General features: G+C 46.0%; 1 protein-coding gene across 1 annotated transcript in view; it reads left to right on the plus strand.

The window, feature by feature from the left end:
• LOC110489367 (E3 ubiquitin-protein ligase TRIM71-like) overlaps positions 1-16354 on the plus strand; it is a 42869-nt gene extending 26515 nt beyond the window's left edge. The window contains exons 2-9 of the mRNA XM_036971409.1: positions 1229-1396; positions 10299-10433; positions 12080-12184; positions 12310-12447; positions 13033-13368; positions 13530-13691; positions 15010-15204; positions 15318-16354. Coding sequence (XP_036827304.1) covers positions 1229-1396; positions 10299-10433; positions 12080-12184; positions 12310-12447; positions 13033-13368; positions 13530-13691; positions 15010-15204; positions 15318-15836 — 1758 coding nt within the window. The 3' untranslated portion in view covers positions 15837-16354. The remainder of the gene's footprint in view (positions 1-1228; positions 1397-10298; positions 10434-12079; positions 12185-12309; positions 12448-13032; positions 13369-13529; positions 13692-15009; positions 15205-15317) is intronic.
• Positions 16355-22995: the final 6641 nt, after the last annotated feature.

The raw sequence follows: 22995 nt of genomic DNA on the forward strand, positions 1-22995 counted from the left end.
AGAAGTTGAATATGAAAATTGAAATGATAGTTGGTAAACATGATGCAATTAATGCAATATCTACCATATTAAAACAGAATATATCAATATAGAATTTGAATATTTAATATTCAATTGAATATTATTTTTTTAACTGAACAAAATATTAATTAAATTCTGTTTCAAATCATGAAATATAAGTTCAGTTTATGAATTCAATTTGTGCATTACAAATCCCAAAATATTTATTTCAAATTAAATATCCTAATACAATTTGAAAATGATGGAATTTAAAAAATAATTTTCTTTTGGCACTAAAATCGCTCCACAATGATGATTGAGACCCTTGGTCGGAGATGTAAGACTTGCCTTGCTGTCAGACCCTCACCCATCCCACAATCCATACCTCCCCTCCTCCACCAAATGCAGCTGCATTCCATCCCTTTGTTCTACCCCTCCCCTAGGAATTTTGGAGAGGTTGAAGAAGGCGGGGCTAGAAGAGGAGAAGAGCTTGAGGGAGGAGAAAAGAAAGAAAGGGGAGGGGCTTAAAGGAGCAGACAGGAGTGTGCCCATGCCTCATTATATCACGCCTCCCCCTGGGACCGTAGCTGTTATCAATGGATTGATTGCTGTTCCCACCCCCTCCCCTCAGCTCTACTCCCATTGGACAACATTGATCCCTGTCGCTCTTAGATTTTATGTTTGGCGCATATTTAATTAGTGTCATGCTAATGGTTACGTGTGACTTAATGAGTCAACATTAACTATTCATATTTCTTATTCATTGAAATGTGATTGTGTTTAGTATTACAGATTGATCAATGCATTTTGTTATGACTAGTTGTTGATACACACACACGGTTTAAGAACCGTGTGTGTGTGTGTGTGTGTGTGTGTGTGTGTGTGTGTGTGCGCACATTAAGTCCTCTGATTTGGTCTATTGATCCGTAAAGCCCCAGAATGCCCGGTCTCATCTCAATGTCACCCCTCTGAGCCTGAAGAGAACCAGGCGAGGTGTTCAATCAAACATGCGCTGCAGAAAAGTACACGTCAACACACCTCATAGTCAATAAAAAAACATTCTGGTTTCTGATCTTATATACTCACCATCACAGTTCATTGTTTAACATATTAAAGCACTCAAACCCTTTTAAATAATATATTCTAATGTATGTTTTCTTTTTGATCAAGTTTTGATAGGAGGATTGAATTAACTCTCTCTCTCTCTCTCTTTCCCTCTCTCGTTTAGGTGTTTCTGTTTTTCTGTGAGACGTGCTCTGTGCCTATCTGTAGGGAGTGTAGTGTGGGCAGACACATGGGCCACAGCTTGGTCTATCTACAGGACGCTGTCCAGGACTCCAGAGACATCATCATCCAGCTACTGGCCGACGCACAGCAAGGAAGACAGGCTGTACAGGTGAGCATGTCTGTGTCTCAAAGCATCTGTGGTATTTTTTGACCCACATTACCGGTTCAGATATATGGGATATTCTGCATATCATCCACACTCTCCTTTAGGCTGCACTGAAGCCTGTGGTTAGAGGTACCCAGCTGGCCCAGGAAGGGGGGGGGGTCACCTAGGGTGACGGGGGTCAAAGGGGAGTGACAGGGAAGGGAGGAGAGGAAGGGGAAAGGTCATCTAGGAATAGAATCTTAGACCCTTCCATCCTTCTCTTTCTCACACACACACACACACACACACACACACACACACACACACACACACAGAGAGAGAGAGAGGAACATATTATCTCTATGTAAATGCTTGTAGAGTAAATAGATTCTCTGACTCTGTGTTGTCTCTAGCAGTGGTCACTAGAAGACGTTACTCACGTGAAAAGAGAGAGAGAGAGGAACATATTATCTCTATGTAGATGCTTGTAGAGTAAATAGATTCTCTGACTCTGTGTTGTCTCTAGCAGCAGTGGTCACTAGAAGACGTTACTCACGAGAAAAGGGAAACGGTACTAATAATGTTAAATGATCTATTCAGTCACGGTGTTGATACCCATGTCCTCCCTCACAACCACGCGAACACTGACAATCAGCTGGTACTGAGAACTCTTACACATAAATAGTATTCATTCATTCTAGTTCTATGGGTTTTAAGAAAAGCGTTCCTCTTAAGAAACGAAGCCTTTATTGTGATAAAGGGTTGTCGGTAATGGATTCTGAGACATTCACAGTTACATTCCCTCCCCATGATCTGTTGAGAATGGTTTTGATACGGATGGGTATGTTGCTGAATGAGATGCTTTGTTACAGTACTTCCTGGAAACCAGAGTTAACAGGAAGTGTGAGATGTTGTGTAATCGCCCTGGAAGGTGCGTGTCTGACCCTGGTCAGGACTCGGCGTAACCCTGAAACATGATCTAGTTCAGCAAGCCAAGGTTAGGTTACGTCATAACTGTGCACATTGTCACTGTTCAACCACCGCCTAGTCCCTCTATCTCCTGATACAGAACTTGGGACACACACACAAACACGCACACACACTCTTTCTCGGGGCAGGATATTTCCGCCCACTCCACACCCATTATCTCCCATGACCTCTGACCCTGAACTTGTGACCTGCTGGTTGAGTATGCTGCTTTCTGATTGGCCAGTTTGACCTCCTTTGTGTCCCAAGCTGCTGCTGTATTGGCCTGCCACGGACCAGCATCAGCCTTGTTTCACAATAATATGGGCACTAAACAGTTAAATGATGAAATGTCCTTAGTTACACATTTGAGCTTACGTTTTGGTGCCAAATCTTTCTCTCGCTCTCTCTCTCCTATTGCTCTCACGCTATCTTTTTCCTCTTTCCCCCTCTCCATTTCCCCCTTGCTCTCTCGCTCTCTATGTCAGTATTGATGAAGCCCCACCCCTCCCTTCCTGCTGTTCTCTCCAGACGTCCCGATTATAACTGACCCTTTAGCGGTCTGTCCCAAATGGCCAGCGGGAGAAGGGACCCTGCTGCCCAGGGGGAGGGTCTTCAGCCATGGGTCAGGAGGTCAATGACCTCAGGGGGATTTGGGTGACCTTTGACACCCCCCCTCTCTGGGTAATGTGACAAAGGATCCCTCCCCCCTCGGCCCTGTGGGGTCCAGACCACCCTCTGACCACCCAACTCAGAGGAAAACAGAGAGTGTAACGTAAGTGATAGAAAGGAACGAGAGGGAGAGACATAAATTACAAAAAAATATAGAAAGAAATCTCGAATTTAATGTGTTTTGAAAGTCAACTTAATGCTTTTTGACAATGAAGCCAAACTATTTCCCCTTGACATTGAAGTTTCTACAAAACTTTTGCCGTTTTCTTAAAATGTCACTGTCCTCACATATACAGTGAGAACAACATGGCGGTCAGTGACACTACCTCTAGCTCCTATCTCTCTTCAAAGGCCACTGCTAAATATGTTTTATTTATTTAAACTTTATTTAACTAGGCTAGTCAGTTAAGGACAAATTCTTATTTAACGGCCTACCGGGGTAACTGCCTTGTTCAGGGGCAGAATTACTGATTTTCACCTTCTCAGCTCGAGGATTCGATCCAGCAACCTTTCGGTTACTGACCCAACGCTCTAACCACTAGGCTACCTGCCGTCCTTACACTCTAACCACTAGTCTACCTGCCGTCCCTACACTCTAACCACTAGTCTACCTGCCGTCCCTACACTCTAACCACTAGGCTACCTGCCGTCCCTACACTCTAACCACTAGGCTACCTGCCGTCCCTACACTCTAACCACTAGGCTACCTGCCATCCCTACACTCTAACCACTAGATTACCTGCCGTCCCTACACTCTAACCACTAGGCTACCTGCCGTCCCTACACTCTAACCACTAGGCTACCTGCCATCCCTACACTCTAACCACTAGAGTACCTGCCGTCCCTACACTCTAACCACTAGATTACCTGCCGTCCCTACACTCTAACCACTAGGCTACCTGCCGTCCCTACACTCTAACCACTAGGCTACCTGCCGCCCCCACACTCTAACCACTAGGCTACCTGCCGTCCCTACACTCTAACCACTAGGCTACCTGCCATCCCTACACTCTAACCACTAGGCTACCTGCCATCCCTACACTCTAACCACTAGATTACCTGCCGCCCCTACACTCTAACCACTAGGCTACCTGCCGTCCCTACACTCGAACCACTAGGCTACCTGCCGTCCCTACACTCTAACCACTAGGCTACCTGCCGCCCCTACACTCTAACCACTAGGCTACCTGCCATCCCTACACTCAAACCACTAGGGTACCTGCCGTCCTTACACTCTAACCACTAGGCTACCTGCCGTCCCTACCCTCTAACCACTAGGCTACCTCCCGTCCCTACACTCTAACCACTAGGCTACCTGCCGTCCCTACACTCTAACCACTAGGCTACCTGCCGTCCCTACCCTCTAACCACTAGGCTACCTGCCGTCCCTACCCTCTAACCACTAGGCTACCTGCCGTCCCTACACTCTAACCACTAGGCTACCTGCCGTCCCTACACTCTAACCACTAGGGTACCTGCCGTCCCTACCCTCTAACCACTAGGCTACCTGCCGTCCCTACCCTCTAACCACTAGGCTACCTGCCGTCCCTACACTCTAACCACTAGGCTACCTGCCGTCCCTACACTCTAACCACTAGGGTACCTGCCGTCCCTACACTCTAACCACTAGGGTACCTGCCGTCCTTACACTCTAACCACTAGGCTACCTGCCGTCCCTACACTCTAACCACTAGGCTACCTGCCGTCCCTACACTCTAACCACTAGGCTACCTGCCGCCCCCACACTCTAACCACTTGGCTACCTGCCGTCCCTACACTCTAACCACTAGGCTACCTGCCATCCCTACACTCTAATCACTAGATTACCTGCCGTCCCTACACTCTAACCACTAGGCTACCTGCCGTCCCTACACTCTAACCACTAGGCTACCTGCCGTCCCTACACTCTAACCACTTGGCTACCTGCCGTCCCTACACTCTAACCACTAGGCTACCTGCCGTCCCTACACTCTAACCACTAGGCTACCTGCCGCCCCTACACTCTAACCACTAGGGTACCTGCCGTCCCTACACTCTAACCACTAGGCTACCTGCCGCCCCTACACTCTAACCACTAGGCTACCTGCCGCCCCTACACTCTAACCACTAGGCTACATGCCGTCCCTACACTCTAACCACTAGGCTACCTGCCGCCCCTAATGTTGAATAAGATGAGTGAAGTGAGGAGTTGGTGTTTACCCCTTAATGTTAGGAGGGGTGTGAGGTTGTGTGGTAATCCTCAGATTTCCTGTGTACTGTCTACTTCCTGTATTTTAGTGTGTCATAACAGAGCAGGTACCTGGTCACATGAGATGGTCATATAACCTGTCTTTAAGTCATATATCCAGGCCACTTCCTGTTTCATGCATGACGTAGTTGATATTCCTGTGGAGTTGACTATTGGCCACCCAGGAAGTGCTGTGTGATAACTCAAACTCCTGTTTTATTCTGTTACCCTGCTGCAGTTTTCATTTTAGCAGTTATTTTAGATTTTGTTTTAAGATGTATATTTTATCCTTCGTCACATTTGAGTCATTTCGTCCTTCGTTAGTTTTAGTTATTATCAGTTGACTAAAACCCTGGGCAATTTTAGTCTAGTTTAAGTCAGTCGTTTAGTCACATAAATAGTGCTTTTTTCCCTTCTCCATTTAAAGAATATGTACCTCGTAACTTCCATCATGTGCACAGATAACCTTGTGCAACAAGGCCTCCTATCCCCTTGTAAACCTTAGCTGCCGATATTTCTATTGTGGTAGATTGTAACCAATGTCAGTCATAATTAGCCATATCACTCTTACCCCAACGAGGTCCGGAGGCTGCTGGTGTCTGTTCTACCTAGTAATTAATTACACCCACCTGGTGTCCCAGGTCTAAGTCAGTCCTTGATTAGAGGGGAATCACCCACCTGGTGTCCCAGGTCTAATTCAGTCCCTGATTAGAGGGGAATCACCCACCTGGTGTCCCAGGTCTAAACCAGTCCCTGATTAGAGGGGAATCACCCACCTGGTGTCCCAGGTCTAAACCAGTCCCTGATTAGAGGGGAATCACCCACCTGGTGTCCCAGGTCTAAACCAGTCTTTGATCAGAGGGGAATCACCCACCTGGTGTCCCAGGTCTAAACCAGTCCCTGATTAGAGGGGAATCACCCACCTGGTGTCCCAGGTCTAAACCAGTCCCTGATTAGAGGGGAATCACCCACCTGGTGTCCCAGGTCTAAACCAGTCCCTGATTAGAGGGGAATCACCCACCTGGTGTCCCAGGTCTAAACCTATCCCTGATTAGAGGGGAATCACCCACCTGGTGTCCCAGGTCTAAACCAGTCCCTGATTAGAGGGGAATAACCCACCTGGTGTCCCAGGTCTAAATCAGTCCCTGATTAGAGGGGAATCGCCCACCTGGTGTCCCAGGTCTAAACTAGTCCCTGTTTAGAGGGGAATCACCCACCTGGTGTCCCAGGTCTAAACCAGTCCCCGATTAGAGGGGAATCACCCACCTGGTGTCCCAGGTCTAAATCAGTCCCTGATTAGAGGGGAATCACCCACCTGGTGTCCCAGGTCTAAACCAGTCCCTGATTAGAGGGGAATCACCCACCTGGTGTCCCAGGTCTAAACCAGTCCCTGATTAGAGGGGAATCACCCACCTGGTGTCCCAGGTCTAAACCAGTCCCTGATTAAAGGGGAATCACCCACCTGGTGTCCCAAGTCTAAATCAGTCCCTGATTAGAGGGGAATCGCCCACCTGGTGTCCCAGGTCTAAACCAGTCCCCGATTAGAGGGGAATCGCCCACCTGGTGTCCCAGGTCTAAATCAGTCCCTGATTAGAGGGGAATCACCCACCTGGTGTCCCAGGTCTAAACCAGTCCCTGATCAGAGGGGAATCGCCCACCTGGTGTCCCAGGTCTAAACCAGTCCCTGATTAGAGGGGAATCACCCACCTGGTGTCCCAGGTCTAAACCAGTCCCTGATTAGAGGGGAATCACCCACCTGGTGTCCCAGGTCTAAACCAGTCCCTGATTAGAGGGGAATCGCCCACCTGGTGTCCCAGGTCTAAACCAGTCCCTGATTAGAGGGGAATCACCCACCTGGTGTCCCAGGTCTAAACCAGTCCCTGATTAGAGGGGAATCGCCCACCTGGTGTCCCAGGTCTAAACCAGTCCCTGATTAGAGGGGAATCACCCACCTGGTGTCCCAGGTCTAAACCAGTCCCTGATTAGAGGGGAATCGCCCACCTGGTGTCCCAGGTCTAAACCAGTCCCTGATTAGAGGGGAATCGCCCACCTGGTGTCCCAGGTCTAAACTAGTCCCTGTTTAGAGGGGAATCACCCACCTGGTGTCCCAGGTCTAAACCAGTCCCTGATTAGAGGGGAATCACCCACCTGGTGTCCCAGGTCTAAACCAGTCCCTGATTAGAGGGGAATCACCCACCTGGTGTCCCAGGTCTAAACCAGTCCCTGTTTAGAGGGGAATCACCCACCTGGTGTCCCAGGTCTAATTCAGTCCCTGATTAGAGGGGAATCACCCACCTGGTGTCCCAGGTCTAATTCAGTCCCTGATTAGAGGGGAATCACCCACCTGGTGTCCCAGGTCTAAACCAGTCCCTGATTAGAGGGGAATCACCCACCTGGTGTCCCAGGTCTAAACCAGTCCCTGATTAGAGGGGAATCACCCACCTGGTGTCCCAGGTCTAAACCAGTCCCTGATTAGAGGGGAATCACCCACCTGGTGTCCCAGGTCTAATTCAGTCCCTGATTAGAGGGGAATCACCCACCTGGTGTCCCAGGTCTAATTCAGTCCCTGATTAGAGGGGAATCACCCACCTGGTGTCCCAGGTCTAAACCAGTCCTTGATTAGAGGGGAATCACCCACCTGGTGTCCCAGGTCTAAACCAGTCCCTGATTAGAGGGGAATCACCCACCTGGTGTCCCATGTCTAATTCAGTCCCTGATTAGAGGGGAATCACCCACCTGGTGTCCCAGGTCTAATTTAGTCCCTGATTAGAGGGGAATCACCCACCTGGTGTCCCAGGTCTAAACCAGTCCCTGATTAGAGGGGAATCACCCACCTGGTGTCCCAGGTCTAAACCAGTCCCTGATTAGAGGGGAATTTAAAGCAGTGGAGCTGGCTTCGAGTTCCCCAGTTGAATTTGAGGGGAAAGAGGTTATTCAGTGCCGTGAAAAAGTATTGGCCCACTTTCTGATTTTCTGTATGTTTGCTACCGAATGTTATCAGCTCATTAACAAAGACCTGATATTAGATAAAAGGAACCTGAGTTTAAGTATATATATTTTTTGTTATTTTGTATTGTATTTATTTAATTAACAAAGTTATGCAACATCCAATCCCCCTGTGTGAAAAAAGTAATTGCCCCCTTACACTCAGTAACTGGTTGTTGCCTCCTTAAGCTGAAATGACTCCAACCAACCACTTCCTGTAGTTGTTGAACAGTCTCTCACGTCGCTGTGGAGGAATTTTGTCCCACTCTTCCATACAGAACTGCTTTAACTCAATGACATTTTGTGGGTTTTTTGAGCATAAACTGCTTGTTTCATGTCCTGCCACAAGATTGTTAATTCGGATTAGGTCTGGACTTTGACTAGGCCATTCCAAAACTTCAAATATGTTGCCTTTTCGCCATTTTCATGTAGACTTGATTGTGTGTTTTGGATCGTTGTCTTGCTGCATGACCCAGCTACACTTCAGCTTCAGCTCCCTGACAGATGGCCTGACATTCTCCTGTACAATTCTCTGACACAGTGCAGAGTTCATGGCAAGTCGTCCAGGTCCTGAGGCAGCAAAGCATCCCCAAACCATCACACTACCACCACCATGCTTGACCGTTGGTATGAGGTTCATAATGTGGAATGCAGTGTTTTTGGTTTTCACCAGACATTATGGGACCCATCTCATTCAAAAAAGTTTACTCAAGTTTGCCAAAAAAATCATTTGAATGATCGTCAAGACTCTTGGATGGACAGATGAGTCAAAAGTAGAATGTTTTTGGAGTCCCATTATGTCTGGCGAGAACCAAACAGGAAGCATGAAGTCTGCTCTGTATCAGAGAATTCTACGGGAGAATTTCAGACCATCCGTCTGTGAACTGAAGAGTATCTGGGTCACGCAGCAAGACCACGATCCTAAACACACAATCAAGTCATGAAAATAGTTAAAAAGCAACACGTTTTGGAAAGGCCTAGTCAAAGTCCAGAGCTAATCCGAATTAAGATGTTGTGGCAGGGCTTGAAACAGGCAGTTCTGTATGGAAGAGTGGGCCAAAATTCCTTCACAGCGATATGAGAGACTGATTTAAACTACAGGAAGTGGTTGGTTGAAGTCATTGCAGCTAAAGGTGGCACAACCAGTTACTGAGTGTAAGGGGGCAATTACTTTTTCACACAGGGAAATTGGGTGGTGCACAACTTTGTTTAAGAAATAAGTATGTCATTGCTGTGTTATTTGTTCACTCAGGTTCCCTTTATCTAACATTAGGTTTTGCTTGAAGATCTGACTTACATTTAGTATAACAAAATATGCAAAAGTAGAGAAAATTAGAAAGGGGGCACATACTTTTTCACAGCCCTGTACAGCTTGGCTACAGGTTAAACCATCGATCTTATTTTCTCATCGTAACCATTGGAACTGGGTAAATAAGTGAGTTCCTTGAAAGGGGGCAGAATCTGAACTTTCCCTGCAAAATGGAGCTTCTGATGTGATCAGCGCAAAAAAAAATGTGCCTATATGAAAGCAAAGTTGATCAAATAACTTGTTGTTTTGTACAATTGTTTCCTGGCTGGCTGTGCATCAGTTCAAAAGAGACACCAGGGATTGAAATGACCGCCTAGCTGTGTGTTTGGAAGGAGCCCGTGGAACTGAAAGACGTTATTGGCCAATGAGTGGATTGATTGCATTAGATATTCTGCAGACGGCATGGACAAAACAGATGGAAAGGAGATCCATGTTCATTTGAATGTTGATTAGTGTCACGTGGACTTTTCCTATCGTTACATTTTCACCAACTAAAGTCCTTTGTAATAGTTTTTTAAAAACATTTTTTTTTTTTTTTAGGCTTCTCGTTATTTAGTTTTTGTCTGGAAAAATAGTTAAAAGATTTTGTCATAGCTGGCTAGAAGTGTTTATGTGGGTGTTTTTTAACCTGGTTAGTTCTTGTTAATCTGAGAATGGCGAGGGTCCAGTGGTATAATAGGTTTTGACCCTATACCCCATAATTGGTCCTGTATCCTAGAGATCAAGGTGGTGTGTGTTATTTCTAACCCTAATATCCCCTGTTCTAGTTAAGTATGGAGAAGATCCAGGCCATAGCAGAGCAGGTAGACATCAAGGCCAAGGTGGTCCAGACAGAGGTGAAGAACGTGGTCCTCAGACACCTGAAAGCTTTGGAGGACAGAGAGAGTCAGCTACTCTGGAAGGTACGCTTTTCTCCATCTGTGTTGGTGTGTTTGTCTCTGTCCCTCTCTCTCTCTCTCTCATACATCTCTGTCTGTCTGTCTGTCTGTCTGTCTGTCTGTCTGTCTGTCTGTCTGTCTGTCTGTCTGTCTGTCTGTCTGTCTCTGTCTGTCTGTCTGTGTCTGTGTCTCTCTTTTTCTCTTTCAGTCTCTCTTTTTCTCTTTCAGTCTCTCTTTTTCTCTTTCAGTCTCTCTTTTTCTCTTTCAGTCTCTCTTTTTCTCTTTCAGTCTCTTTCTTTCTCTCTGTTCTCTCTCTCTCTCTCTCTCTCTTTCTCTTTCAGTCTCTTTCTCTCTCTCTCTCTCTTTGTCTCTTTCAGTCTCTTTCAGTCTCTCTCTCTCTCTCTCTTTATCTTTCAGTCTCTTTCTCTCTCTCTCTCTCTTTGTCTCTTTCAGTCTCTTTCAGTCTCTCTCTCTCTCTCTCTCTCTCTCTCTCTCTCTCTCTCGCTCTCTCTCTCTTTCAGTCTCTTTCTCTCTCTCTCTCTCTCTCACTCACTCATATATTTAGGTGGTTAGAGGGCTCATCCGACAGGTGCTGTCACTGTTTGACTAACGTGTTTTGAAGGGAAGGTGTTTTTACAGTAGACGTGTTCTACATGTTTGTATACACACTTCACTGTCCTGATTCTCCCTGTCCGCCCACATGACTTATGCCTTTTCTATTGCGTTGTGTTTGTGTTTATGGCTCATGGGACGGCAGGGTAGCCTATTGGTTAGAGGGTTGAACTAGTAACCGGAAGGTTACGAGCTGACAAGGTACAAATCTGTCGTTCTTCCCCTCAACAGGCAGTTAACCCACTGTTCCTAGGTCAGTTAACCCACTGTTCCTAGGCCATCATTGAAAATAAGAATTTGTTCTTAACTGACTTGCCTAGTTAAATAAAGGTAAAATAAAAAATGACTGGGGGTTTAGTCCTTCCCTTTAACATGGATCCAGACAGGCTGGGGGTTTAGTCCTTCCCTTTAACATGGAACCAGACAGGCTGGGGGTTTAGTCCTTCCCTTTAACATGGATCCAGACAGGCTGGGAGTTTAGTCCTTCCCTTTAACATGGAACCAGATAGGCTGGGGGTTTAGTCCCTCCTTTTAACATGGATCCAGACAGGCTGGGGGTTTAGTCCCTCCCTTTAACATGGATCCAGACAGGCTGGGGGTTTAGTCCTCCCCTTTAACATGGAACCAGACAGACTGGGGGTTTAGTCCTTCCCTTTAACATGGATCCAGACAGGCTGGGGGTTTAGTCCTCCCCTTTAACATGGAACCAGACAGGCTGGGGGTTTAGTCCTTCCCTTTAACATGGAACCAGACAGGCTGGGGGTTTAGTCCTTCCCTTTAACATGGAACCAGACAGGTTGAACTTGTAAGTGTTGTGTAGTAATGTTAACCCCTAGCTTTTGATTCACCTCACAACCTTCATCCCCCTGTTGAATGGCCTGTTTTGTCTGTTAGTCACTGCTGTCACTATATGTCCAATATCCCACTGTAACCTGTACACTGATCTACAACAATCTGAGATTTAACAAACTGCTGTTTTCACATTGCTGGATTTGCCCATACTTGTATACCCACATGAATGAATCTCTCTCTCTCCCCCTTCTCCCTCCCTCTCCCAGGTTGAGAAGATCCAACAGCTGAAAGCCAAGTCCCTGTACCTGCAGATAGAGAAACTGCATCAGAACCTGACCAAGCTCGACAGCACCATCACAGCAGTCACTCAGGTATGTTAAAAGATGCATGTCCGGAGGAGGGGCTGGGGGGCCAGGTTTATAAATACTATGTTGAAAGTCATTCATGACTATTGCTAACTATGGCATCCATGTCTCCTCACCTCATAACTCACCAGGTGCTGGATGAGGGTTGTCACCTGGACGTGCTGCTGGCCAGAGAGCGCATGCTGACCCAGATCCAGGAGCTGAAGTCTCTCAGAGGCCTGCTGCAGCCACAGGAGGATGATCGTTTAATGTTCACCCCTCCAGAACAGGTAAAAAACAGGTTCCTATTCGCCCCTCCAGAACAGGTAAATAACAGGTTCCTGTTCACCCCTCCAGAACAGGTAAATAACAGGTTCCTGTTCGCCCCTCCAGAACAGGTAAATAACAGGTTCCTGTTCGCCCCTCCAGAACAGGTAAATAACAGGTTCCTGTTCGCCCCTCCAGACCAATTAAATAACAGGTTCCTGTTCACCCCTCCAGAACAGGTAAATAACAGGTTCCTGTTCGCCCCTCCAGAACAGGTAAATAACAGGTTCCTGTTCGCCCCTCCAGAACAGGTAAATAACAGGTTCCTGTTCACCCCTCCAGAACAGGTAAATAACAGGTTCCTGTTCGCCCCTCCAGAACAGGTAAATAACAGGTTCCTGTTCACCCCTCCAGACCAGGTAAATAACAGGTTCCTGTTCGCCCCTCCAGACCAAGTGAGAGGGGTTAGAGACTCTTGTGGCTCTTCGGATGACTGGAATTATCGACATGTCAGCCAATTTCATATACATTATATTAATGTTGCTATTTCCACTTGTCCCTAGTTCATGGCATATTTATAGTATTATTGATAATATTATCTTCACCAGGCCCTGTACATAGCCATCCAGTCCATGGGGTTGATCAGTAGCGGAGCGTTCGCTCCCGTCACCAAAGCTCACGGCGAGGGCCTAAAGACCGCACTCCGTGGCAAGACCGCCTCCTTCACCGTAATTGGCTACGACCACGACAGGGAGCCCTGCCTCTCGGGCGGTGACGCAGTGTCAGCGGTGGTGATGGCAGCGGCGGATGGTAACCTGTCGGCTGCGGAGGTGTGTGACAACCAGAACGGGTCGTACACGGTCAGCTACTTACCCAAGACTGAGGGAGAAGATTTGGTGTCAGTTCTGGTCTGTAACCAGCACATCATGGGCAGCCCCTTCAAGGTAAAATGTATAGTATTATAATAAATGTAACAACCAAGTAATATATTTACACTCCAACATATTCTATGCACATCTCTTAAGCAACAACAACGTAATACAACTTGAAAATGGCTGTAGATAGGATGAAATGCTAAGTAGCATTCTCCCTGCCTGTGTTCCAGGTACTGGTGAAGTCTGGGCGACGCTACGGGGCTCTGGGTTCACCGGTGTCTACGTTTGGCAGTGAGGGGGAGGGTGACGGTCAGCTGTGTCGTCCCTGGGGCATCAGTGTGGACAAAGAGGGATATGTGGTGGTGGCCGACCGCAGTAACAACCGCGTACAGGTGGATTTCATTCATTTCATGTCGTAGGTTGGTGTCGACTCAGCCGTTATCCTAAGGAGAAATGGTTTTATGATGCTAGCAAGCTAACTCTTGCTAAATCAGTGTCAGTTTGTTTGCTTTTAACTTGCCAGCTATCTGTCTCTCAGTAGCCCTCTTCTTGAGAGCTGAAGCATAGTGTGTACACTGCCCTAGCTTGCCATCTTTAGAACAGTGAAGCAGAGTGTGTACAGTGCCCTAGCTAGCCATCTTTAGAACAGTGAAGCATAGTGTGTACACTGCCCTAGCTAGCCATCTTTAGAACAGTGAAGCATAGCGTGTACACTGCCCTAGCTAGCCATCTTTAGAACAGTGAAGCATAGCGTGTACACTGCCCTAGCTAGCCATCTTTAGAACAGTGAAGCATAGTGTGTACACTGCCCTAGCTAGCCATCTTTAGAACAGTGAAGCATAGCGTGTACACTGCCCTAGCTAGCCATCTTTAGAACAGTGAAGCATAGCGTGTACACTGCCCTAGCTAGCCATCTTTAGAACAGTGAAGCATAGCGTGCACAGTGCCCTAGCTAGCCATCGTTAAAACAGTGAAGCATAGCGTGTACACTGCCCTAGGTAGCCATCTTTAGAACAGTGAAGCATAGCATGTACACTGCCCTAGCTAGCCATCTTTAGAACAGTGAAGCATAGCGTGTACACTGCCCTAGCTAGCCATCTTTAGAACAGTGAAGCATAGCGTGTACAGTGTCCTAGCTAGCCATCTTTAGAACAGTGAAGCATAGCGTGTACACTGCCCTAGCTAGCCATCTTTAGAACAGTGAAGCATAGCGTGTACACTGCCCTAGCTAGCCATCTTTAGAACAGTGAAGCATAGCGTGTACACTGCCCTAGCAAGCCATCTTTAGAACAGTGAAGCATAGCGTGTACAGTGCCCTAGCTAGCCATCTTTAGAACAGTGAAGCATAGCGTGTACACTGCCCTAGCTAGCCATCTTTAGAACAGTGAAGCATAGCGTGTACAGTGTCCTAGCTAGCCATCTTTAGAACAGTGAAGCATAGCGTATACACTGCCCTAGCTAGCCATCTTTAGAACAGTGAAGCATAGCGTGTACAGTGTCCTAGCTAGCCATCTTTAGAACAGTGAAGCATAGCGTATACACTGCCCTAGCTAGCCATCTTTAGAACAGTGAAGCATAGTGTGTACACTGCCTTAGCTAGCCATCTTTAGAACAGTGAAGCATAGCGTATACACTGCCTTAGCTAGCCATCTTTAGAACAGTGACTCTTTAATTATTTCCTTTCTTCTGCGACTACCTCCTACTGTCCAGATCTTCAAGCCGTGCGGTGCCTTCCACCACAAGTTTGGCTCCCTGGGCTCTCGCCCCGGTCAGTTTGATCGTCCAGCGGGTGTGGCGTGCGACAGCCAACAGCAGATCATCGTAACGGACAAAGACAACCACCGTGTGCAGGTGTTCACCTTTGACGGACAGTTTATGCTGAAGTTCGGCGAGAAGGGCACTAAGGTACAAAACTCTTTCAATCGTGCGCTCTCTCACGTACAGTAGTATAGTACACGTACGTACACACACTCATCAGAGCTGAACTAATAACTATATTCTACTGCACTCTATTGTAGAACGGTCAGTTCAACTACCCCTGGGATGTGGCAGTGAACTCTGCGGGGAAGATCTTGGTCTCTGACACCAGGAACCACCGCGTCCAGCTCTTTGGCCCTGACGGCTCGTTCATCAACAAGTATGGCTTTGAGGGCACCCTGTGGAAACACTTTGACTCGCCGCGGGGTGTCGCCTTTAACCATGAGGACCACCTGGTCGTCACCGACTTCAACAACCACCGTCTGCTGGTGATTCGGCCAGATTGCCAATCTGCCCGGTTCCTGGGCTCCGAGGGTACCGGTAACGGGAAGTTCCTGCGTCCCCAGGGCATAGCGGTGGACCAGGAGAACCGGATCATCGTTGCCGACTCGAGGAACCACCGTGTGCAGGTGTTCGAGCCCAACGGGAACTTCTTATGCAAATTTGGCACCCATGGCAGTGGCTTCGGACAGATGGACCGCCCCTCCGGTGTTGCCGTGACGCCTGACGGAGTCATCGTGGTCGTCGACTTCGGAAACAACCGCATCCTCAAGTTCTAATCGCTTTTCGCTTTCTTTCTCTCGCTCTGTTTTCTCTCCGTTTCTCTGTTAGGGAGAGGAAATTGAAGAGCTAGGAAAAGGATTCAACAAACAGACACAAAGAGGACAGTTTAAAGAGAGATAATCAGGGCAGGTAGAAATGCGTTATTACAAATTAAGGGGAAGTGAATTTGTTCGTTTTTAAATTATTATTATTTTTTTAGGTTTTAGTTTGTGTAATCAGATTCCTGTGGTATACTGTATGACAACGGGGACCACTAAGACTAGTTGATAATCAGTAGTGAAAGTAACAAGGAAGAGATCACGATTTCCCTCTCTTCTATCTGAATTGCTCTCTCTCAACTCTCATCACGTCGCCTTCTCAGGGATATTTCTCACTTTTTCTTGAAATATTGAATCCTCTGCTCCGCCACCTACCTCAACCAGTTCTTAATGAATGTACTCACCCTCTCCGAGCAGAGGTCTACTCTAAGTCTGTCAAGTTTTACAAAGAAGAAAATAAAAAAGGTCTACCTCAATACTTTTTTTATTTAAAATGAAAAGATGTTTTGACCTGACCTTTAGTGGAGTCTAGTGTGTTCAGTGATGTTTAGGGTAGCTTGTTCTGTAGATCTTGGTTTAGCATGTCCCCCTCATCTCTCCATGTGCAGTGTCACTGCAGACCGACGGAATAGAGGTAAGAACGGAGGGTTTTATGTAATGCCAAACCCGTTAGACTGACTCTGTGTTAGTTAGCTCAGGTCACAGTACCAGATGGACCAGAAGAATCTCCTTTTAGCTTGACTGGTTTATTGATCGCAGCGGCGCCGGGAGTCTGACCTGGGACAGATGCAGTTTGATGATTGGTTGAAATCATGAGCTAGTCGTTGTTGTGGGGAGATTCTCTTTTCTGTCCCAAAGTATCCAATTATCAATTGAACATTGTTGTCAGCAAGCTGGTCTGATTATGAGGAGAAAAATTATAAACAGCATTTGTGTACTCTCAAATGGAGGGCCCACCAAAGTATTTTAGAAGTTTATCAGGAGTTATCAGGATGTATTGGTTGTTGATTAGTAGATTGATTATGAATTCTGTTTGAGTGACATTCGTTGTGAATGATGCGGAAGGATAGCAATGCCTCCAGAAAGCAGGCATCTTGATTGGCTGTCCACAGGAGTGAGAGCCAATCAGAAATCAGAATGATCCTGTGTGGTTGAATTGTGGGGCACTGATTGGCTCTTGGGGGCTAGGATTTAATCCAACCCCCTTCTGACATCACTGCCCCAACCTAGTTATTGACGCCCATTCTGAAATGCCGGAGAGAGACAGTGTTCCGGAACATGTGCATGCTGACCAGACCTCGAAAAGATGGAGGTCTAGAGACCAGCTAGTGGAGTCAACCAAAGGTAGAATTTCGGCTAACTGTATGTTTGGCATCGAAAGAACGTCCCATTGAAGACATTTAGTTGTTTAATCATTTATGTTGGAGGTCTAAAACGCTCACCAGCTGTCACCAAAAAGATCCGTTCAAAGCACTGTCAATGGGGAGAAGAAGAACATAAGGCCCACTTTTAGCTTTTAAAATGGAAGTACATTTCAAGCCTACTTCCTGAGGAGAACGTTGTAGAAAGGTCTGGGAAAAAAAAACATATCTCACAGCAACCAAAGAGTATCTTTCCAGGCCACTTTCCATCTCACACCCCTGAGAGGTTCAATCTAGCTCCACCACCCATGCTAACGTGACACTGCTTCACGTCTAGCAACCCTTATTTAGCATTAGCATCTCAAACCATTTAACCATTGAGTGCAAACAGATTCCTGATTTATCACCTGTGGTGGACCTTTTTGGAGGGGTTGTAAATCTCCCCTTCTCTTGTGAAGTTAGCCACTTTAGCGTAGTCTAGCCTAGCGGTATGGGCGTTTTATTAGTTGGTTTCTGACTGAGCTTCTTACCTCAGAGGAAAGTGCAGGCCTGCACTTTAAATCCTAATTTACGTAAACTTTCACATCCCATCGTTTACCTTAACTGTCAGATACCTCAATTTTTTTATATACTTTCTTATTCCTCACAGTTACTCATGTGCAACTCAATTGTAATACAGCCTACCTTAACCAGTTACTGGCTACAGTACCTCAATTCTCAGACCTCATCAACATACAAATGTAATTTTACAAATCTACCTCAACACACCTTTTACCGAACTTTAAATGCCTCATGTTACATACTGTGTGTGTGTGTGTGTGTGTGTGTGTGTATCAGTTGAAGTCGAAAGTTTACATACACCTGAGCCAAAAACATTTAAACTCAGTTTTTCACAATTCCTTACATTTAATCCTAGTAAAAAATGCCCTGTCAACATGATGCTGCCACCCCCGTGCTTCACGGTTGGGATGGTGTTCTTCGGCATGCAAGCCTCCCCCTTTTTCCTCCAAACATAGCGATGGTCATTATGGCCAAACAGTTCTATTTTTGTTTCATCAGACCAGAGGACATTTCTTCAAAAAGTAAGATCTTTGTCCCCATGTGCAGTTCCAAACCGTAGTCTGGCTTTATGGCGGTTTTGGAGCAGTGGCTTCTTCCTTGCTGAGCGGCCTTTAAGGTTATGTTGATATTGGACTCGTTTTTACTGTGGATATAGATACTTTTGTACCTGTTTCCTCCAGCATCTTCACAAGGTCCTTTGCTGTTGTTCTGGGTTTGATTTGCACTTTTCGCACCAAAGTACGTTCATCTCTAGGAGACAGAACGCGTCTCCTTCCTGAGCGGTATGGAGGCTGCGTGGTCCCATGGTGTTTATACTTGCGTACTATTTTTTTGTACAGATGAACAATTACCGGCATTTGTAAATTGCTCCCAAGGATGAACCAGACTTGTGGAGGTCTACAATTTTTTTTTCTGAGGTCTTGTTTGATTTCTTTTGATTTTCACATGATGTCAAGCACAGAGGCACTGAGTTTTAAGGTACGCCTTGAAATACATCCACAGGTACACCTCCAATTGACTTAAATTATGTCAATTAGCCTATCAGAAGCTTCTAAAGCCATTACATAATTTTCTAGAATTTTCCAAGCTGTTGAAAGGCACAGTCAACTTAGTGTATGTAAACTTCTGACCCACTGGAATTGTGACACAGTGAAATAATTTGTCTGTAAACAATTGTTGGGAAAATGACTCTTGTGTCATGCACAAAGTAGATCTCCTAACCGAACTTGCCAAAACTATAGTTCAATAACAAGAAATGTGTGGAGTTGTTGAAAAATGTGTTTTAATGACTCCAACCTAAGTGTATGTAAACTTCAACTGTGTGTATGTATGTATGTATGTATGTATGTATGTATGTGTATATATATATATATATATATATATATATATATATATATATATATATATATATATACTGCTCAAAAAAATAAAGGGAACACTAAAAAAACACATCCTAGATCTGAATGAATTAAATATTCTTATTAAATACTTTTTTCTTTACATAGTTGAATGTGCTGACAACAAAATCACACAAAAATTATCAATGGAAATCAAATTTATCAACCCATGGAGGTCTGGATTTGGAGTCACACTCAAAATTAAAGTGGAAAACCACACTACAGGCTGATCCAACTTTGATGTCGTGTCCTTAAAACAAGTCAAAATGAGGCTCAGTAGTGTGTGTGGCCTCCACGTGCCTGTATGACCTCCCTACAACGCCTGGGCATGCTCCTGATGAGGTGGCGGATGGTCTCCTGAGGGATCTCCTCCCAGACCTGGACTAAAGCATCCGCCAACTCCTGGACAGTCTGTGGTGCAACGTGGCGTGGTGGATGGAGCGAGACATGATGTCCCAGATGTGCTCAATTGGATTCAGGTCTGGGGAACGGGCAGGCCAGTCCATAGCAGCAATTCCTTCCTCTTGCAGGAACTGCTGACACACTCCAGCCACATGAGGTCTAGCATTGTCTTGCATTAGGTAACCCACGGCCAACCGCACCAGCATATGGTCTCACAAGGGGTCTGAGGATCTCATCTCGGTACCTAATGGCAGTCAGGCTACCTCTGGCGAGCACATGGAGGGCTGTGCGGCCCCCCAAAGAAATGCCACCCCACGCCATAACTGACCCTCCGCCAAACCAGTCATGCTGGAGGATGTTGCAGGCAGCAGAACGTTCTCCACGGCATCTCCAGACTGTCACGTCTGTCACATGTGCTCAGTGTGAACCTGCTTTCATCTGTGAAGAGCACAGGGCGCCAGTGGCGAATTTGCCAATCTTGGTGTTCTCTGGCAAATGAAAAAACGTCCTGCACGGTGTTGGGCTGTAAGCACAACCCCCACCTGTGGACGTCGGGCCCTCATACCACCCTCATGGAGGCTGTTTCTGACCGTTTGAGCAGACACATGCACATTTGTGGCCTGCTGGAGGTCATTTTGCAGTGCTCTGGCAGTGCTCCTTCTGCTACTCCTTGCACAAAGGTGGAGGTAGCGGTCCTGCTGCTGGGTTGTTGCCCTCCTACGGCCTCCTCACGTCTCCTGATGTACTGGCCTGTCTCCTGGTAGTGCCTCCATACTCTGGACACTACGCTGACCGACACAGCAAACCTTCTTGCCACAGCTCGCATTGATGTGCCATCCTGGATGAGCTGCACTACCTGAGCCACTTGTGTGGGTTGTAGACTCCGTCTCATGCTACCACTAGAGTGAAAGCACCGCCAGCATTCAAAAGTGACCAAAACATCAGCCAGGAAGCATAGGAACTGAGAAGTGGTCTGTGGTCCCCACCTGCAGAACCACTCCTTTATTGGGGGTGTCTTGCTAATTGCCTATAATTTCCACCTGTTGTCCTTCACATTTGCACAACAACATGTGAAATGTATTGTCAATCAGTGTTGCTTCCTTAGTGGACAGTTTGATTTCACAGAAGTGTGATCGACTTGGAGTTACATTGTGTTTAAGTGTTCCCTTTATTTTTTTGAGCAGTGTATATTGGCCTACCTCTTCAAATATTTAGACTAGTAACTTCTAAACATCAGGTCTCTTGTACTGTATACTTCAGTTTCCAGACCTTTAAGTTAGTACTGTACCTCTTGTACTTGTACGGTACCTTTTAAGTTAGTCTTTATTTGTATTTTTTTTAAACATACCTCGTTACTTTTACCTCAACTCACACTTTAAATCATGTGACGTTTACCTGTCACCTGTTGGACCAAAGATCTTAATCCTGGTGGCTCCTTTTCATGTAAATTTACAAATGGCCATCGCTCCACATTGTGTCCATGAGTGGTCTGTTTAGCATTGTGGTGCATTATGCCTTTTTAATCATATGGAGAAACCAAATAGCGAAGATTTTTTTTTTTTTTTTTTTTTTTTTTTTTTACCTTTATTTAACCAGGCAAGTCAGTTAAGAACAAATTCTTATTTTCAATGACGGCCTGGGAACAGTGGGTTAACTGCCTGTTCAGGGGCAGAACGACAGATTTGTACCTTGTCAGCTCGGGGGTTTGAACTCACAACCTTCCGGTTACTAGTCCAACGCTCTAACCACTAGGCTACCCTGCAGAGCATTGTGCCCAAAAAATATATTTGTGGGAGTTTGGTGTCAAAATGGAGTTGGCGTCGGGATGACACTGTCATAGACGGTGAATGTCATTGGACCATTATATCATAGATATTAGTGTTTAGCGAATCAAAGCAGCCAAGGACAGATCCCTGTGCTTTGATTGGATGCACTTATGTGGGCTGACCCCCCCCCCCCCCCTTTTTTGCGTCACCTCAGCAGAGTTGTAACCTGATTGGCCAACAGTGAGAAAGATGGCGACGTCACCGTTAGCTAATTTGAGGCCTTCATCATACCCCATTTAGACCTACAAGCATTACCTCTAATATCAGCACAGGTTCTCCTCAGTAAGAACATCTTAGAAGTGTTTACCGAAGAGTTAGCACAATGTTGGTTGGTACTAACTTATTTGAAAACTCACTCTTTGACAATGCAAAAAAAGTTGTGTGTGTGTGTGTGTGTGTAGGAACACATTGCGTGAATAAGATGTTTATTACGAGTTAATAAGCCTGTTTATTGCACGGTAATAAGCCTGTTTGTTGCACGGTAATAAGCCTGTTTATTGCACGGTAATAAGCCTGTTTATTGCACGGTAATAAGCCTGCTTGTTGCACGGTAATAAGCCTGCTTGTTGCACGGTAATAAGCCTGCTTGTTGCACGGTAATAAGCCTGCTTGTTGCACGGTAATAAGCCTGCTTGTTGCACGGTAATAAGCCTGCTTGTTGCACGGTAATAAGCCTGCTTGTTGCTAGGTAGTAAGCCTGCTTGTTGCACGGTAGTAAGCCTGCTTGTTGCACGGTAATAAGCCTGCGTGTTGCACGGTAATAGACCGGAGACATTAGCACATTACAGGCCTCAGACCCTGCTGCTTAGAACCCACAGGCGTGTCACCGATATGATCTGTCGACGTGTTTCAGTATTACTATATGGAAAAAGTCTGCAATCTTTTACATTTTAATAAAAAATAAATGACAAAATTCTATCTTTAAGGTTTTCACTCTTACATGTATTTGAAACGTTTTGTTTTTGATCCTTTTTTGTTTTTTTTGTTGCATGCTTACATTTTTAAAAAAATGAAACAACGTCTCACAGATATAGGTGTTGTAAACTCGACGGGTTGGTAGCTGAATCTGGGGGTGGTTGTTTATCATGCTCATATACCCACAGGTGTGTGTGTGTTAGGAGTGCGTTGGATGGATTTAACCTTTTTGACCTTTGCGATTGTATTTCCTGTTCCCAAGAGGCTCTGCAGAGGCCAATCGTTGCTTGGCCAGCCATGTCTGGAATCTGTACTAGAGTGCAGTTAGTACAACAACTTTTAGAGCCACACAGTTTAATGATCCCTCCACACACACACACGTTTTTAGTAATGACAACCTCATACTCTCTATCAAAATAAGCTAGGTTTCTTCACAGGATTAGCCGGCAAGCATCATTAGAATCGCTTGATTTATTTTAAACCCCCCCCTCACAAAAATATCCAGGAAGTGTGGTGCTGAGCACTTGATTGGTCTCCTGTACTCCTGTTGGGCAGGGTTTTATTGGCCCCTATGTTTCTGTCCAACATTTTGTTTCTGGCATCTCAGAGAAAAGTTGGTTTAAGCAAAACTGCACCAGGTAGAAATTGTGCAACA

Source organism: Oncorhynchus mykiss, chromosome 32 (assembly GCF_013265735.2).
Source record: "Oncorhynchus mykiss isolate Arlee chromosome 32, USDA_OmykA_1.1, whole genome shotgun sequence".
Lineage (NCBI taxonomy): Eukaryota > Metazoa > Chordata > Actinopteri > Salmoniformes > Salmonidae > Oncorhynchus > Oncorhynchus mykiss.